Source organism: Saccoglossus kowalevskii, chromosome 3 (genome assembly GCF_978046115.1).
Source record: "Saccoglossus kowalevskii chromosome 3, keSacKowa6.1, whole genome shotgun sequence".
Taxonomy (NCBI): Eukaryota; Metazoa; Hemichordata; class Enteropneusta; family Harrimaniidae; genus Saccoglossus; species Saccoglossus kowalevskii.
In genome coordinates this window covers 2140765-2161078 of record NC_140643.1, presented here as the reverse complement: position 1 = coordinate 2161078, position 20314 = coordinate 2140765, and the positions used below count along the sequence as shown (strand labels likewise).

General features: G+C 34.1%; 1 protein-coding gene across 1 annotated transcript in view; it reads right to left on the bottom strand.

The window, feature by feature from the left end:
- Positions 1 to 10611: 10611 nt before the first annotated feature.
- LOC144357578 (protein UXT-like) overlaps positions 10612 to 20314 on the bottom strand; it is a 59831-nt gene continuing 50128 nt past the window's right edge. Inside the window, exons 4-6 of the mRNA XM_085496686.1 lie at positions 16303 to 16410; positions 11214 to 11277; positions 10612 to 10747 (exon numbers count right to left, since the gene is read on the bottom strand). Coding sequence (XP_085352812.1) covers positions 10685 to 10747; positions 11214 to 11277; positions 16303 to 16410 — 235 coding nt within the window. The 3' untranslated portion in view covers positions 10612 to 10684. The remainder of the gene's footprint in view (positions 10748 to 11213; positions 11278 to 16302; positions 16411 to 20314) is intronic.

Sequence of the window (20314 nt, the reverse complement as noted above, 5' to 3'; positions counted from 1 at the left end):
GTATTCTCACATTATTTTAAACAGCAAAGTGCATAAGGCACTATCACTTCTGATATGTCTGATCATTTTCAATTTTTTTGTTCATGTTTTACAGTGTAAAGATTTATAAATTGCTTGCAACTATTTAATTTGAACGTGATCACGTGTAATGGTAATGCAGATTTTTTATTCACTTAATAGAATGTTCACAACTATTTGTCATTGCCCTAGGAAATGAGTTCACAAGAAAAACAAATTATGTGTCAAAAGACAATTGCAGTGTCTTAAAAAATCCAGAAAAGATGATTGTAATAATTTAATTGCCCACATCCAAGATAATCCTGAGGCTAAGCAGACTTGGGACATTGTGAATGATTGTTACAGATATACGTCTGGCCTTCAATAATGTTGTGTCAATGTAGGCTGATGTTAACAATTATCTCTAGCAATAACCAGTTTATGTTAATCCAGCCACACTCGACTATTGTAAGGTTTCGTCCCCAGAAACTTATCCGACTGGGACAATTTCCGTAAAACTCTTAAATAAACTAAGCTAATGTTATACCTTCAACTGCTCATTTGTAAGTGGCAAAGTTCCAACCGCCCTACAGACTTTAACATAGCTCTTGACACAATCAAATATATCGCTGGCCAAACCTTTACATTGAGGATTCATGAGTCCTCCATTGGACATGATTCAAATAGGAGTCATACAGCTCGTACGGTCACCCATCATGGGCGTTTTCAGAATTCCCACGGGTAACGCTTGTATTGAAACAATATCAAGCGTATCTTCACATTGCTATCAATAAGCGTGGTTTGTAAAACAATATTCGTGTCGCTTTTGCATGTATGTGGTATATGGGCAGGTGACAGTGTATAACACCACGTGTAATAATATAATTCACAAAACATTATTATCTGCGATAAATCAGCCTGTAAAATATTTAACCACGATGTGGAGGTGTTAAAATCACTTTTGTATTTTTATTCAATGTATTTTCGGGAAACTTATGCGGGTATATTGAATCACTGTACTATCATAAAAGGTGTTTTGAGTCATGTGATATATCAATTTGGATCATGTGATTTACCTCATAAAAAGACATGTTATTCCATATTAGGGAGAGACACATACTTGGATAGACTCAGGCAGACTCATACACAGACTCAAGACAGAGACACATATATATTTCTGAGTTCACTTGTTTGCTTGGCCATTTGGCCAACGCCCAGGGACAACCATTGTACTCTATGCTCCGTCTATGCTTCATCTTCCCGCTGTCACCAGTTCATACCTCCCTTCCGTCACAGTCTCAATCCCTTACTGACATAGGTCTTAACTGTTCCATTTTTTATCATAACGTACATAAGCTTTACTCCACAGAGTCTCTCATAGTTCTGTATTAGAAACCAACCACTTTATTTATATGAGGCCCCAGAATTAGTCTTTTTATTTCGATTTTTGTTTATTCACTGACCTAACTGTTTTACTCATATGCTAACAAAGTAAAAAGACCTTCAGGCTTGAAAGCCATGTCTCTTAAATCTCAAACACTATTTCATGTACAAACATAGAACTATATTGAAGGCAATCAACAAGAGTCATACAACTCATTAAAAATGCATGTCCCTAATATCTCAAGCACTGTTGCACGAAAAAACATGGAACTAACGCTACATTGAAGGCCATGGACAAGAGAATTGGTCATCATCTCAAGCACTATTGCACATACAAACATGAAACCAATGCTATATTGAAGACATTGGACAAGAGAAATTGAGAACATGCTTAATGACCATATATGGTCATGGAACTCATTAAATATGCATATCTATAATAACTCAGGCACTATTGCACATACAAATATGGAACCAATGGTATATTGAAGGCATTGGATAAAAGAAAAGGCTCACGTGTTCAATGACCATATACGGTAATAAAACTCATTAAATATGCGTATCTATAATATCTCGAGCACTATTAGAGACATAGAAATAACGCTATATGTAAGACATTGGATAAGACCATCGTGTAACCTACATGTATATACATTGCACAAATCAAATCTTCTAAATCTTTTTTTTTCAAATTTAATGGTATTATGGCCCTTTACTTGAAAGCCTTTAATAGCTGCTATGCAGCTGTATTTTCTTATTGTTATTATACTAAATATTTTAATATTTTAATTGGATAGCTATTGTGATAATTGATATACATTATACAATAATATGGACAATAATAAGTAACTTGAACACCAACTCCTTCAGTGACTGATCGAGAACGCATAGCAATAACACGATGAATTAAAGGGAAAGTCAAGGCTAACAACATAATATTCGCAGATAAAAGAGCTCGGCAAATGACATTTTTTATATCATTTTTCATTCTCTAGATATTCAACTTCATCAATTTATGTAGTCCGCCATCTTGATTCTTCGGCAAAGGATTATGGGTATCGTATGACATCAAAGAAGAAGAGATAGGGTGTCTGTAACGTACAGACAGTGATATATATCACAACGTTCGATAAACCTCCATATTGCAATACAGTGTGATGTTATGTTTGACATCGTAACCTCACTGCCAGACTCAAGCATTTATTGCCAGTTTAACATAACAAAAATGTGTGTACATGTAACCAACATAATTTCAATATACTTCCATGACTTCTGAATTATATAGAATGGCAATTGAATGCCAATAGTAAACCATACAATTTCATGCAGATTAAAGCATACGCAGAGAGTTAAACACGCACATGCTGATGTTTTTGATACTCAGGGCACAATGGTTGCTTTGTTGGTAACCTTGATTTACAAAACTGCTACTAGTGACTAGAGATTTGAATAAAGTCGTCTTCCTATAATACAGTGTTGAATAAATCATGCACGTAGTAAGTCCAATGTTCACTTAAGCTTATGTATATGTAATGAGTTTGGTGCCAGTGGCAAAGATATTGTGTTTCATGTTAGTTGCCGTCGTGGCGTATAATTCTGTCATTTAATCCATTTGATGTGATATATAAATAAATTGGTAGAAAGGTATTATGTGAGTTGTCATGGAAATGCTGAAACTATTTTGAAATACTAAGAGCTAACATTAGGACCGACGTCACGTAACATCGTGTCTTGCTGTAAGTAAAACATTCCTTGATAAAATTAGTAATACAATGAAAGTCGTATCAAAACATTGTATACCCGGAGTGTTACTAATTATTAATGAACTTCCTTTTATAACAATCTGAGAGAGTATACAAACGAATGCAGAACGTTCACCCATAAATACAATTCATTTACAATGATGGCACGATTTTTAACTCGGATAACATGGCACAAAATCCTAATTTGGGAGTCCAGTCAGCGTTCCCATCTAAACATAGTAATATATTTATTTAAGGTAAAGATGCAAGTTCGTGGGCACTTGGTAGTGAATTTGTCTTTTTTTTTTTTTTGCTTTTATTATCCAAACAGTCTTGGCTATAGACTGTTAAAATTTGTGAATTATGAATAGTGGAACATACTCAAAAAACGATTTTAAAATATAGATAACAGGTGCAAACATTCTCTTCTTTTGAATACTTAGCAAGATTTAGCAAGGCTGTACATAAATAATAAAAAAGAAACATGGTGGAAAAACGGAATGACCGGATCTCCATATTATGCACTGTATTTAACTTTTAACAAAACGATAATACATTTAAATTTGGAACTGTTACAGCCATTTTAATTATGAGTATTAGCAAACTTCTTACTGAGTGAATTCTTATGCAAATTAGCAATTATCTCAGCTTCTTTTAGTGCACATCCCAGAACTTTAAAAAATGGCTCCTAGACGCTTTGACCTTTCGTTTTGAAATTTTCACAAATGATTGACAATGTGTTTATCTTCAAAACGCCGTCGGGCATGTTTTTGGCTGAACAGTGTTGCAACAATCGTACAGACAACTAGCCTGGTTGTTAACATATGCATAAACTTGAAGTAGTGAAATTTGAGCTGCTGCCCTGCAAGATTGACATCTGGTAGACAGTTTTCAAGACGGCACTTTCTTTATAGTAAACAGATGTACCCATAAACCAATTTTGACAGGAAACAGAAGCATGGTTTAGGGGCTAATTTTTTTTAAATCAAATTTTTGTGCATATTTCAAACTAAAGTGACCATAAAAAACAATACTAACCAAATTTTTAAATTCATACAATAAGCTTTCCGAAAATATATAGTTTTGTGGACAAGGGTGGTCATCTTGGTTTCCTAATTAACTAATTAAAATACCTGTCTGGTAAACTGCATCTCTACCTTGAAAATGTTGAAGTGATAACACGTTCAACTAAATCATGTTGTTACAACTGATTTTTAATTCGTGTCCAAAACATGCACAGAATGGTAACTTTTGTCACGTTTTTCGACACTGCTTATCAGTCAGCACAAGTGCTAAATTAGTAGACTAAACAGCAATTGTCAATAGAATAGCTAAGGTGTTAAAAATGAAAATGAAATAGTACCGTGTTCACACATGTGCCAAAAATCCTGTTTGAAGACTAGTTTTATATGAACAAGATATGCCCGCCTCACTACGATTTAGTTTAGACAGCCTTAAATGGCAAGTCACGACTGACAGAAACGGTGATAGTACGTTTGAACAATAACGCCGCCTTAAAAGCACGCCCTCAACGTCAGCCTAGATCTGGAGTTTCATTCATTGCTAGTCGTGGCGGCCGATAACAACGCCGGCTCAGTTTTAGCTTTATAGGAAAGAAATGTGTAAACTCCTTATCGGATTTTACAGAGGATTATCGGATAGAAAATTGAACTGTAAAGGGCGTGTGGGTGGAAACTCACATCTTTTTCAGAGAGCCCTATGTTAAAATCAGCTTTTTACTACTCCTGTTTTGAAGCAGCGCGTTAGTTTTTTTTTTCAAATTATGGTTATATTGTTGGACTTTCCATTAATTTTACTGGGAAGATTTTTTTACTGTTTTTGGCGACAAGTTGTCTAACTGTAAAAAAAACCCTTAGTGATAGGTATTTCTACTCATTCATTTATTCTGATTTATGTTTTATTATGTTCAATATTACAGTGGAAAAAACATGCCACTATCTCTTCTACTAAAAAGATTTGGTGGATTTTATATCAGGTATAGAATACATTTAAGCCACGCCCTTCTGAGGTCCAAACATTAAATCTCCAACTGAAGTATTGAATCCCAGTAACAGGATGTAATCCATCCATACATTCATACATTAACAGTTTATTACACCATGGAGGTATAAACACACCGCCATGATTACACAGACTTCTCTTTTATTCAACGCAGGTTACACCGGTCTCAAAAAAATGTGTCAGCCACTCTTTACAAATTAGGCCTAAATTGTGTTTTCATTCTGGATACAGTTACACACTTAACATGTCATTTAAAACCGAATAAAATAATGCTAGTGATTGGTAAGAATGGTTATTAATATATTCCCCGATGGTTTTCGAATTTTTATTCATTTCAAAATAAGAATTGGATAGTTGCAAACATACGCAAATATACGAAGAGGTGTAATAGTAAGTTTTATTTCAAGCTTAGAAATATTGTATTTTACTCACTCTATGCCTGAAGCTAAAGAGCTTCCACGTCTTCTTTATGGGGGAAACAACAATAATTACACAAATCGTGAACCTATCGCGAAGAATTAACAATCAGAAAATTACACCGATGGAAATCATACAATTACGTCACGTCAGAATATTGTTTAAAATAAAATGTTCCATCCCAGTCAAGTCTAGGTCAAAGAACCAGACTGCGTGCATATAATTATGGTAATTAAAAACAAAAAATATTCAACTTTTAGGCATGTGAAAACCGAAAAGACAACCATTAATCAATGTTAGCCTCGGAACATCTTAAGTAGGAATTAAAAATGCGAGTGAGCGGGTGGGCGATATTTCCAGGTTTGCGCGGTCGAAAATAAAGCGGAAATTATCCGGTAGAATTCAATAAGCGGTTGCAAAAGCGATCGAAATAACACCAATAAACAGATCCTTTGTAGATTTATGACCTGCCAAGATCTACCAGACAGAGAGAAATGCAGTTTTAAATACTGACACCGTTCGTATAAACCAAAATTGTACGCTGGTTTAAGCGACCGTCAGACTCCTTTTGCAAGTTATAACCGCTACGTTCTGTTGAAGACTTGGAACTTCGCTTTCGAAGTTAATAGCGAAGATAATGTGTGACATAATAAAAAACGGAAAAAAATCAGTACAATTGTATTAACATTACATTTACCATTACAACAAAGGATTACTCTTCAACACAGATCTAAAACCAAGAGCCGCGTTAGGTACTGGCGCTGTCCATAGGAAAAGGTGAGAAGCACTGATTCTTATAAAACGGCAGCTCACTTTTATACCTCGATGCTGTTTTATTTATTTATTTCATGTTTTTATCGAATTCGGTACTATTTCTAAAATATATATTAAAGTAACATCTACCATTCATGGTTCAGTCGATTTTTTATTCATTTATTTGTCGGTAATATTTGTCGGTTTTTATAAGCAAATGTGTATTATTTCAAACCTTTAATATTCCGCCGAGCTGAAACAAACTTCCCATCCTACCATCTTCCCGCACCACAGTAAAATGTGTACGTTTGATTCCGGTGTTCAATGATCTGTTTAGAAAACCTTTCACTGTAATTGAAACATTTTAATCAGCTGTGTTTAAAATATGATTGGAACTTTTCTAGTGCTCATCATAACTCTCCTACAGACCTTTGCACGTAAAACTCATGTAGACAGGACCTGAATTAACGGGGAGTAAAACACAGTATTGGCAGAGCTGTTTATGCATTGACAAATCAACGACTTATTTGGACAGGTGTTGTACTTAACAAATTCCTCTTAGAAGAGTTGTAAGTAAACATTTTCATATGTGACTACTTGGAAAGGTCCAGGAAAGGGGCGAGTTCATCTACCCGAAATGTGGGTTCGGAATTGATGGTGCCAATGCTCGGATCGCACGGTTTGGGTTAGTTGGTAAGGGATCCGAGTTAAAAGATACTCAGTTGCATTCGGTTGATCACATCATATTGTAAACATAGATTTCAACGGGTAAATTGACGTTACATGCTGCGGGTCACGTGACAGTTGTCAATTAATAAATGTTTCTCAATATGAAATTCATAAAAAAATATTTTAAAAATACTGCAAAGCCTATATCTTTTAGTTAAGGTATAGCGCCACCACACGAAGCAAAGATAAACCTTACTTACATTCTTGTCTCCTCGTACACCGCAACATGTAAATAACTACCAAAGTAGACAAGAATTCAACCTTATTGCAACCACTGACGGTGAATAAATTGGGCAATACCTAATAACTAACAATGAGCGAATACCCTATTAAAGTGCGCCACCACACGTATGTCTTTATCATAAGTTTGGTGACAATTATACAACCGAAAGCCTGTTCAGAAGGAGATTAAGTTCATTAACATAAATGTTACATAAAATTGGAGCCATGAAACCACGTTACTATACCCTAGTAGTCAGTCAGTCTGCAGACTAAATGGCAACTAAGAAAGGAGAAGTGTGCAACATCTTTAAGGGCAAATATATATATAGTAGATTCATGAACAAGCATTGCGGAGAAACACAACATAGCATTTCTCAAGTTCGCACAATTAATCTTAGTACCATGGCATTTCTCAAGCTCAAATTGACGCAATGTCCTCCGTCAACATACGTGAAACGTTGTCAGTGAGTGTGGAGTACTGTTGAACTTAGACCTTGTATTTGTCTAAAGTGGTCTAACAACATAGTAGCAATAATATCTTAATTGTTGTAGAGTGCGATTTCGATCGTGGCCTTTTTACAAAAATGTTTGATAATTGGTTTTTCAGGAACAATTCTAGCTGCATCATCCTTGCTGTAGCTACTTGGTGAAAGTTTAAACTGCGATCACGACCTACGCATCAAATGGGACATGAGCTTCGTGAGCTTCATCGTACGCTGTCTAAACTAAACTAAAACTCCGGGAATGAGAACAATGCTTAGAAGAAAGGTTAGAAAGTGTCTATTTATGTCTGTTTTCAGTGCATCAACGATGTCGTCATAACATATATATTTTTCTTGTCGTATTCCTTACATTTAGAAACAATATGTCGGTCAATTTGAAATACAAAACAAAACTTTATACTGATGTCTTATTTATTTCATTATTCAAAATAATAAGGACTACGAGTTAATAAAATCAAGGCCTAGTTATGCGTAATAATTGATGTAAAATATAGTTATTCAATTTCAATATTAGCAAATAAAAGTATTACCAAATCACATATCATGATCAAATGTTTGCGATTGTGTAGTACCACTACGTGGCAGTACAAAACTTACAAAAATACCTTTTCAAATCAATATATTTAAACTTGCAAAGTAACTATTCTAAAACACAACACATTAATTTACAACTCTAAATATCTTTTCATCACGTTGGGCAATGTCTCTCCCATCCTATCACGTACTCATTAACTTCTTAAAAACTTGATAAAACATTATAACACTATTGTGTTGCGAATACTTCGTCTCCTCAGAAATGTTTAAAATTACCATTATAAAGGACTTCTCAAAGTTCACATAAAATATAATTCAAGATCACAAAATAAAATCGTTCAAAAATTCGACAATATGAAGTATGCATTAGGTGACAGGAAAAAGAAACTGCCCTAAGATTTCGAGAATGTTCACTATGGTTGATCCCAGCATGTGTTTCTATATATAAAGCAATTGCAAGTTATACTTTTTTATTTCACCTCTGTGAAGCACTGAGTTCGTTACATTAAGGTAGCGAGACTATTATTTGTGTTGAAAATTATGATTTTCATATTTATTAATTGATGAAATGCACTATAAACTTTCATCAGATAAAGTCAACGTAACATAGATTGTCATGTAAGTTAGTTAAAATGTTGGAAGCAAGGCAGCTTCAGTATTGTTTTCCAAAATCAACAACACAGGTTTAATCTGTGTGCCTATAAGTTTCAAAGATTAACTCAAGACAAAGTAATGTTAGGATGTGTTATCAGTAGCTTACTGACACACAATGAGTGTTTCCAAACACTTGAGTGCTTTGTTTCCGCACACAAGGTCACACAGCCACTGAAAAAAAATCATTGATTTTGGTGTTTTCATATGCCGATTTTATCGAATTATAGCTATCCCATACCTTTATTTTTTGGTTTCCAATAGCCTTACACATTTGGCTGTCCCTACACATGTTAGAACAGACCTTGATGGGAAACCAAATTGATTGTGCTGATAAACAAGCTTGAAAATCTTTGCTGTTCCTTCATGGACGTTTTCTAGGAGTTTATGTTTTTCAAAATACAAGGTCTTTAACAAAAAATAACGTATACTTATTTTCGTCGGATTAACACCAAATTTTCACAGCTTTAAGGTGACAGTGAGAGGAACTTGAATGTGTCCAGACAAACTATTTCATCGATTATTTACCAACGAGTTGTGGTTTGAGTTGGGGGCAATGCGACTAAAACAGTAATTGAAATTCAGCACACTATTTTTTAAAACGTGTTGCTTGAATAAAACTGAGCAGACACATTCACTTTACCAGACTATTGAACAACTAGGAAAAGTGGAAAAAAATACTTCTTATCGCCAGCATAAATGCGTAATTATTTTTTTTACAGAAAAAGTAATTTTTCACCTTTGGTTGAGTAACGCGTCGTAGAATGCAGATACGGGCATGCAAAATACACTTGTGAAAGGCTTGAAGTCTGGCATTTCTAAAAATATATACTTTCCTGGGTCTATTTGTAGTCATTTAGTCAAAATTAGAGGATGAAAACAAGTATGCAAATAATAGTCCTGCTACCTTAAACGAGTACTTGTTCATATTCAGAGATATTGCTCTGGAACAGCATTAATTAAAACAAAATGGCCACCAGTCATCCATTATTATCTATGGTTTTGAGTATATACCATAATACTTTTGTGCAAACTGAATCAGAGTATATATTAGTGAGGAATTGGACTGAATTAAACCAAAATGACCACTAGACAAATATTTTTGTTCTAATATCAAAAGAAATATGATACACATATGGAACACAATATGCACAATCATGATACAAAGTTTGAAGAAAATCTGTTCATCTCAAAGAAACAGTTTTGTACACATTTAACTATCAGAATTTAGGACCAAATATATAGCATCCAGTTTGCTATGCAATACCAAATGATAAGTAAATTGATGTGCTTATGTTAGTCACCATACATGGTCAAGCTTGAATATGATTGGTTTAAACATGTTTGAGAAATAGCTTTTAACGGACAGACACACAGATGGATAAAACTCAAAGATTAGCGAGATTGGACTTCTTTGCATTGATTGAAGACAAAAAGCAACAGTGTGACTGAACCAGTATCCACCTATGAAAGGTGACCAAGTAAATAACTAATGCATTTTATAATGCCATAACAGTCTGAGAAAAATGTTGTGAGAAATGAAGTTTGTGCGACCAACATAATTTGGTTATTAAAAATACAAAATAAAATTGTGTTTTTGCCATTGGGCTACTCGTAAATTGAGAATATATTATTGTGTGGATGACTACACTGCAAAGTAACGTCTATTTAGTGATTTTATTTTACACTCACTATGAGTTACACAATGAATGATAAGGTCATAATTCTTGATTACCAAACAGGAGTTTTTTCTTCTTTATGGAAACCAGACAGATTCTGTATTTCTTTTAAACCCTGTCAGAAAAAATTACAAATAATAGATTAGTGAAATATGACAAAAAACTGTGGAGCAATGACAGTTGCTTGCTTTGTGAAAGAGCTGAGTTTTGAAATACACTGCATATCCTGGGATAATTGAAATCTTATCAGAAATGGTTCAGAACCGCAGCACTCATTGGTCAGGATGTCCAGGTAGCTTCTCTGTGCAAACTGATCGCTCAGGGATGTCCAGCTGGAGTGTTTGAATGGATCAGAGGCAGAGTGATATGACACATTACAACTGTACTCATTAACAGGTGTAGTGTTGATGACTTCGTAGCCATTATTGTGGTGCACTGCTTGATTGATGCTGCATGTATCCTTAGGTAAGCCACATTTTAGGTTGTCTGTGAGGTAACAAACCCCGGGGACCATGGGAAATCCCTGATAATGCAACATAACATATTTTCTATGAGATATTTTATTTGTGGCATATACTAACCTCCAGGACTAGATTTATATGAGCCTTTATCCTGGCAGAGTCTATAGTAAGCTTTTCACTGGATCTGAATGTAAATATAACAAAAAACAGACATAGATTTAATGGAACTAAATGTATTCAGAATGAGTGTTTTTACTGTAAATCAAGTTAGTCTGGTCAAACCAGATTATTTTGGTCTGTCTGTCTGAAAATGTTAGTTTATTTTGGCTACTTTCTTAAATGTAGTTTTGAGCTTGCAGTGACAATTTATGAATGACAACTGGACATTGGTTATAGTGTTAATTTTGTAGTACATATATAATAAAACAAGTCATTGAAAATGACACAGTCCCCGTAAAATTTTTGAAAGTTCTCTTTGTGCTTGTCATAACAAAGTGGAGGGGTTGTCAAGAGTCCCAAGTAGCGTATACAACAGATTGTTTATTTGCAGCAAATTCGAACATGTCTTGTGCGACGACCCCACCGGTTTAAGACATAGCAAAGAAAAACATAGATCACAAGTGAAAGCACATCCAAGTTATCGCATTTTAAACAAACAAGATGGCAGCCAGTTGGCCATATTTAATGAAATTGCAAATTGAATTGACATGTACATGTGTCCATTTATGACATGATAAATATCAATGAAAATGATACATGGGTGACAGGGGTATAGTAATATGGCCAAAAATTAAAACAGTAACTAACATGTAATAAGTTATGTGCCAAATTTGAATAAAAACTGAAAAAAGCATGTTCAAGATACCACATTTAAAAAAACAAAGATGCCTGCCAGTCGGCCATCTTTGATCCAATTGCGAAAGGAATTGTCATGGATATGTATCCTAACATGTATAATCTATATACCAAGTTTGAATGAAAACTGACAAAGCATGTCAAAAATACAACATGGCTGCCAGTCGGCCATTTTGAATCGAATCGCTAAACCACTGCATGTGCATATGTCCCACATAAAGTACTAAGTACATGCAAAGAATGAACAGAATCGTTCCATAGGATTCTGAAATATGACTCCGGACGGATGGACGCACGGACGGTCAGAGGACATGTATCCTAACATGTATAATCTATGTACCAAATTTGAATGAAAACTGACAAAACATGTCCAAAATATAACATTTATAAAAAACAAGATGGCTGCCACTCAGCCATTTAGAATCGAATCGCTAAACCACTGCATGTGCATATGTCCCATATAAGGTACTAGGCACATGCAAAGAATGAACGGAATCGGTCTAAAGGATTCTGAAATATGACTCTGGACGGATGCATGGACGGACGCACGGACGGACGAACGAACGGAAACCGAATTATAAGTCCAAACGGGGGACAAATTACACCATGTAGTTAATACCAGACAGACATTACTAGTATGTCTATAATAGTTTAGTCTGATTATCAAAGATGGCAAAATGTACATTGTCAAAACGTTCAGTTTTCAAAACATAACTAGTATGCAAAAAAATGATATATATTCTCAATACCAATTTGAACACATTTACTTTGTTAGTAACTGTGGATCAAAATGGACTTGCTGACTAGATAATATATGGTGAATGTTAGGATTAAAATCTCATTGGTGAGCTGACTTTACTATTACAGTCTGCCGAACTAAACTTTGCAAACAAACCATGGCATCTGATGAGGAGTGTAATCACAAGCCCTTGTAAGCCCACAACTACATCATTTCAGATTTAATAAACCAGTGTAGTGATTTCCTTTCGTAAAGCAACATAAAGAATTTATGACATAAGTTTAAGGTAGAGATGCAGTTTACCTGACAGGTATTTTAATTAGTTAATTAAGAAACCAAGATGACCTCCCTTGTCCACAAAACTATGTATTTTCGGAAAGCTTATTGTATGAATTTTAAAGTTTTGTTAGTATTTTATTTTTATGGACACTGTAGTTTGAAATATGCACAAAAATGTGCTTTTGACCATGCTTCTGTTTCCTGTGAAAATTGGTTTATAGGTACATCTGTTTACTATGAAGAAAGTGCCGTCTTGAAAACTGTCTACCAGTTGTCAATTTTGCAGGGCAGCAGCTCAAATTTCACTACTTCAAGTTTATGCATAAATTAACACCCAGGCTAGTTGTCTGTACGATTACTGTAACACTATTCAACTAACAACAATTCCCCAACGGCGTTTTGAAGATAAACACATTGTCAATCATTTGTGAAAATTTCAAAACAAATGGTCAAAGCGTCTAGGAGCTATTTTTTTTTAAAGTTCTGGAATGTGCACTAAAAAGAAGCTGAGATAATTGCTAATTTGCATAACAATTCACTCAGAAGTTTGCTAATGCTCATAATTAAAATGGCTGTAACAGTTCCAAATTTAAATGTATTATCGTTTTGTTAAAAGTTAAATACAGTGCATAATATGGAAATCCCGTCATTTCTTTTTTTTACCATGTTTTTTCTTCAATATTTATGTACAGCCTTGCTAAATCTTGTTAAGCATTCAAAAGTGATAATTTTGTACCTGTTATCTATATTTTAAAATCTTTTTTTGAGTATGTTCCACTATTCACAATTCTACAAAGTTTCAACATTCTATAGCCAAAACTTTTTGGATAATAAAAAGCAATAAAAAAAAATTTTTTTGCACTGTGACTGGTCAAGTTGCTTTCAACTGGTGTATGAAAACAACTTGACCAATCACAGTGCCTTATTAAGACCATACTGTTTGTTTATGATATCTTTCATATGCATGCTGGTAAATCGTCCAATGAATGCAGGAAACACAGACTTTTGGGGGGATTTTGAATAAAGTGAAAGATTTTATATTTTATAAATTTTCATAGAAAATATTCATACAAATTCATTGTATCATGGGTCAAAAGCATTGATACCCTATATATCACATAGGGTTTTGAAGGAACTTTAGCCATGCAGTTGAGTGATGTACGCGAGAATACAGATAGAAGTGCGGGTAAGTTCATGAAAACAGCATGCTCACATTTTTATTTGGTGAGTGGTGAATTAACTTGCATTTATAAGATGTTCTCAATTCATTTTATAATTCAGCGGTGCCACCAAGTGGGGGAGATAGAGTTTTCCCTACCAGGGTGTGACGTTTTTGATAATTCTAGTTTCAAATGGAGCATTCTATGGCTTCCTTGGGGTCACAGTTGAAGACTATGGCCACATGTGATCCCTGGTCAATCAGAATTTTATGGTTGCCAGAGGATCTGCTCCCCAGAATAAGGGGGTGCATGGCCATGGCAGAGGGGTACTGCGCTTCTGTTCCCTACCCTGAAAATCCCTGATATAGTAATAATGTAAACTGACACATAAAATTTGTTTTTACTGACTGGTGGATCCCAGATGAAAAATAGTTGGGTTTATGCACATGCTTGATAAGGTCCATGTGGTAAATGGTGGGGTTCATGTGATGAATGGTGGGGTACATGTTGTAAATGATGAGATCCATGTTGTGTCAGCGTGGTGAATTTTGGTGTCCATATGGCAAATGTCGGGGTCTGTGTGGTAAATGGTCAGGTACATGTGATAAATGGGGGGGGGGGGGTCTGTGTGAAAAATGGTGGGGTCCATATGGTCAATGTTGGGGTTCAGGTGGTAAATGGTGAGGTCTATGTGGTGAATTGTAGGGTTCACAAGGGTTCCTGTACTGACTGGTGGGTGTCTTGAACAGCCAAGGTTCATTTATTTGGCCATTGACAGATTTTTATTATAAATCTGAATTCACAGCAATACATGTTCTGGTGCGGTTCTAAGGTTAATGCAACACATAGTTATGCACTGGTTTGTACAGATGGCCATGGATGGTTGACTTCAGCGAAATTATGTGAATCGGATGATGACTTGGGGGATTCATATTGTAAATAATGTGAACGATATAATAAGACCTTTATGCTCTGTGGATTTACTACTTGCATGTACTTACATGTAGCTTTCATATATATGTAAATAATACAATACAATTTTATTTCACCAGATAAATTACATTACAAAGTACAAAACGAAGATAGCGATATACATATCTATCTGGCGAGGACAAGAGAGGTAGTTCTAGTAGAACTAATCTAGTCTCTAGCCCTTGCATATTCACTGATAGCAGAAAAAAACTGATAAGGACAGTGAATTCATAAATCATATTAATATATTGTTTAAGAGTACATAATACATAAGGAGAAAAATTATATGAAATATGGTGGTAATAGTGAAATGACAATACTGTAAATTGAATGATAGAAAAATAACAATAAAATTGATGTTCAATTATTTAAAAGAAATTGTTTTAGGGTAAGCTTGAAGTGATTTCTTGATGTTAATGTTTTAATGGAAATTGGAAGATCATTCCAGTGTTTTACTAATGAATATGTTAAACTGTTTTTAGTTGAGCTTAGTTTTACTTTTGGAATTTCAAGTTTGTCAGAAATAACTGAACGTGTCAAATAAGAGTGAGAGATTGAAGAGGCATAATGACCCAGAGAACGAGCATAACGATCGCCCTTCAGATCATAAATAAACATGCACGTTTGGAACTTGCATAATTTATGCACATCAAGAATGCCCAATCTTTTAAAGAGTTGTGAGCTACTTGCACGGGGATTTGAAAAAGTGGCTAAGCGAATAAATTTTTTCTGTAATTTTAAAATTGGATCTATAACGGTACTAAAAGTGTTGCCCCATATTTCAATACAATAGCTTATGTGTGGAAGAATGAGTGAATTATATAGTAATATTATAAGTGATTTGGGTAGGTAGTGACGCAGATATGAAATGAGTCCAATCATTTTACTAATTTTTTTAACAATATTATTAATGTGAGGTCTCCAAGTAAGTGATCTGTCGAGAGTGACACCAAGATATAGCACAGAGGAAGCAAGTTCAATAGGAGAGTTATCAATATTTAATAAACTTTGCATATTTGTCTTCTTTTGAGCTGTTTTGAAAACCATAAAATTTGTTTTATCAATATTTATGGTTAATTTATTTGCCTTGCACCATGTGCAAACCTTATTCAATTCTGAATTAAGTGCAATTATTAAGACATACAGAGTCAGTTACATATAAGTACTTTCTCCTATAAACATACAAACAATGACATACACATACCTGGTCAGTTGATCAATTTTTTTCCCAATAAACTTTACTGCTTCTGTCAGTGTGAATTCAACAAAGAATCCAAACCCCACAGCAACATATATCATTGACGAATCAGGTCTAGAAGATGGTATAAAAAGAAATCATTTTCGGAACAAACAGCCTGTCGGCTGAGATAACTCCGCTATTAGGAATGCATATTTCAATTAAAGAACAGAGGATATCATTAGAAAATGAACAATATGTATAGTATTAAAGCAATGGGACTTGCTGTTTTCAACAAGAAGTCAAAAAAATATCACTTTTCACCAAACATATTCATCAAAATTAAAAAATTTAAGATATCATCATGAAATGAACAAAACTGATAGAAGACCATCTGTAGTACCTATAAGTATAGTATCGAAGCAATCAGACTTGCGGTTTTTAACAAGAAGTTGAAAATGTCACTTTTTACCAAAAATAACAAAAATATTTATCAAGATTAGAGAATCAAAGATATCATCACAAAATGAACAATTCTAAGAGAGGTCTACTCAAGGTAAATACACACCAAGTATCAAAGCATTCAGACTTGTAGTTTTCAAGAAGAAGTCGAAAAAGTAACAAGCAGCCTATCGGCTGAGATAGCTCCGCTGTTAGCAATGCACATTTCAATTAAAGAACTGAAGACATCATCAGAAAATGAACAATATGTATAGTATCAAAGCAATCGGACTTACAGTTTTTAACAAGAAGTCGAAAATATCACTTTCTACCAAAAATGACAAAAATATTCACCAAAATTAGAGAATTAAAGATATCATCACGAAATGAACAAATCTGAGAAAGGTCTACATGTAGTATCTATATATGTAATATCAAAGCAATTGAACTTTTGGTTTTTAACAAGAAGTCGAAAATATCACTTTTTACCAAAAATTACAAAAATATTCACCAAAATTAGAGAATTGAAGATATCATCACAAAATGAACAAATCTGAGAGAGGTCCACATGTAGTACCTATATATGTAGTATCAAAGCAATTGGACTTGTGGTTTTTAACAAGAAGTCGAAAATATCACTTTTTACCAAAAATGACTAAAATATTCACCAAAATTAGAGAATTGAAGATATCATCACGAAATGATCAAATCTGAGAAAGGTCTACATGTAGTATCTATATATGTAATATCAAAGCAATTGAACTTTTGGTTTTTAACAAGAAGTCGAAAATATCACTTTTTACCAAAAATTACAAAAATATTCACCAAAATTAGAGAATTGAAGATATCATCACAAAATGAACAAATCTGAGAGAGGTCCACATGTAGTACCTATATATGTAGTATCAAAGCAATTGGACTTGTGGTTTTTAACAAGAAGTCGAAAATATCACTTTTTACCAAAAATTACAAAAATATTCACCAAAATTAGAGAATTGAAGATATCATCACAAAATGAACAAATCTGAGAGAGGTGCACATGTAGTACCTATATATGTAGTATCAAAGCAATTGGACTTGCGGTTTTTAACAAGAAGTCGAAAATATCACTTTTTACCAAAAATGACAAAAATATTCACCAAAATTAGAGAATTAAAGATATCATTACAAAATGAACAAATCTGAGAGAGGTCCACATGTAGTACCTATATATGTAATATCAAAGCAATTGCACTTGCGGTTTTTAACAAGAAACCGAAAATATCACTTTTTACCAAAAATGACAAAAATATTCACCAAAATTAGAGAATTAAAGATATCATTACAAAATGAACAAATCTGAGAGAAGTCCACATGTAGTACCTATATATGTAATATCAAAGCAATTGCACTTGCGGTTTTTAACAAGAAGTCGAAAATATCACTTTTTACCAAAAATGACAAAAATATTCACCAAAATTAGAGAATTGAAGATATCAACATGAAATGAACAAACCTAAGAGAGGTCTACCCAGGGTACATATACACCAAGTATCAAAGCATTCAGGCTTGTAGTTTTCAAGAAGAAGTCGAAAATGTAAAACATTGACACGGACGTCGGACGACAACGACGGACGACGACGACGACGGACAATCACTCATATGATAAGCTCCGCTCGACAAAGTCGACAGCGGAGCTAAAAAGTCAACACGAACAACAAACGTCGGCAGACAATCACTCTGCTCGACCATGTCGACAGTGAAGCTAAAAAGTCGCAAAATGTACATGTTAAGTAACAATCTTAAGTTCATAGGACCAGTTTTTTTGGAAATCTTACAATGTATTATTCATGAGCTTGGAAATACACAAATCTTACAATGTATTATTCATGCGCTTGGAAATACACAAATCTGCATGCATTAAAGCAACCAACAGATTTATTAGTAAAAGCATATGATCCAAGCCAGATTATTTATTTGCATACTAATGAGCAAATCTCATGAATATTCAAATCATAGTTCCCAAATACAGGACATAATTGTCAAGTGTATTTTATAATGATAATTTCCAGATAATAATCACCTGACCAACTTTAAAACTGAGGGAAATCTAGCACTATGGCTGGTAGCTTTAACTATGTGCTGTTTCAGACTGTAGTCCTACTAATATAGTTTGACTACAAGACTGCAGACATAACAGTAGCTAGGCCAATCCTGGTAAAATATCAGATTAACAACTAAAGTACAACAAGCCATGCATGGCACAGTCCCCGTTAGTTATTAAATTTAAGATATATAGTTTTGTTTATAGTAATATAGCTGGAATATAACCATGTCAGGAATATGATTTTTTAACATTAAAATAATTGACATTTGTATCTGATCGTCAAAAAAATACTTGTCCATATTGAGAGATATTGCACTGGAACAGCATTCAAAATCAACCATTTTGAATACATGTATATAAATAACATGATGTATAACGAATATATAAAATTTGAATATAATCAGTCAAAGCATTTAAGAGATATGGCTCTAGAAGCCCAATCATTAAAACAAAATGGCCACGAGACAGCCATTTTGAATCTGATCTGAAAAATAAATGACGTGCAGCAGGAACCTGTAATGTCTAATATATGTACCAAGTTTGAACGAAATCCATCCATAAATGCTTGATATTTGATGATTTTTCAGCACAAAAATGGCCACCATTTGGCCATTTTGAATAGGATCATCAAACCAATATATCTGTCTATCTATGACATGATGTATAATGAATATTTAAAATTTTAACATAATCAGTGAAAGCAAGTCAGAGATATGGCATGAGAACCACATTCATTAATACAAAATGACCGCCAGTCGGCCATTTTTAATCTTATATGAAAAATAAAATTATTTGCACCTATAATGTCTAATGTATATACCAAGTTTGAACGAAATCCATCTGTAAACAGCCAAGAAATGCTTGATTTTGATGATTTTTAGCAGAAAAATGGCCGCCATTCGGCCATCTTGAATCAGATGGTAAAACAAAATGATGTGCATCAAGGTCCTATAATGTCTAACGTATATACCAAGTTTGAACAAAATCCATTTGTAAACAGCCGAGAAATGCTTGATTTTGATGATTTTTAGCACAAAAATGGCTGCCATTCGGCCATCTTGAATCAGGTCGAGTAACAAATCAACATGCAAATGTATAATATCATGTATGATGTATGTGTTAAGTTTGATTGTGATTGGTCCAGGCATTTCTAAGATACACACGCACGCACGGACACACGGAGGTCAAAACATAAGTCCTCGTTTTCGGACTGCGTTGGAACAGGGACTAATAAGTACAGCAACTGTGTATACTCAGTGATTTGTAAGATCAATATCATGATCTGTTGCCTGCACAAGGGTTGATGGTCATGACTATAATATTGATGATGCAAGAGCTGAATGATCATGATTTATTTATTTTATCACATCGAACAGACATCCATCATGCACAACTACCTCTAAAATGATCAATAACAACATTTTCACTTGAAGTATAGGATATTTTATGGTATAGATATACTGTATGCTGTAAATGTTACTTTGTGAAACATGGACTAGCATCAATTTATCG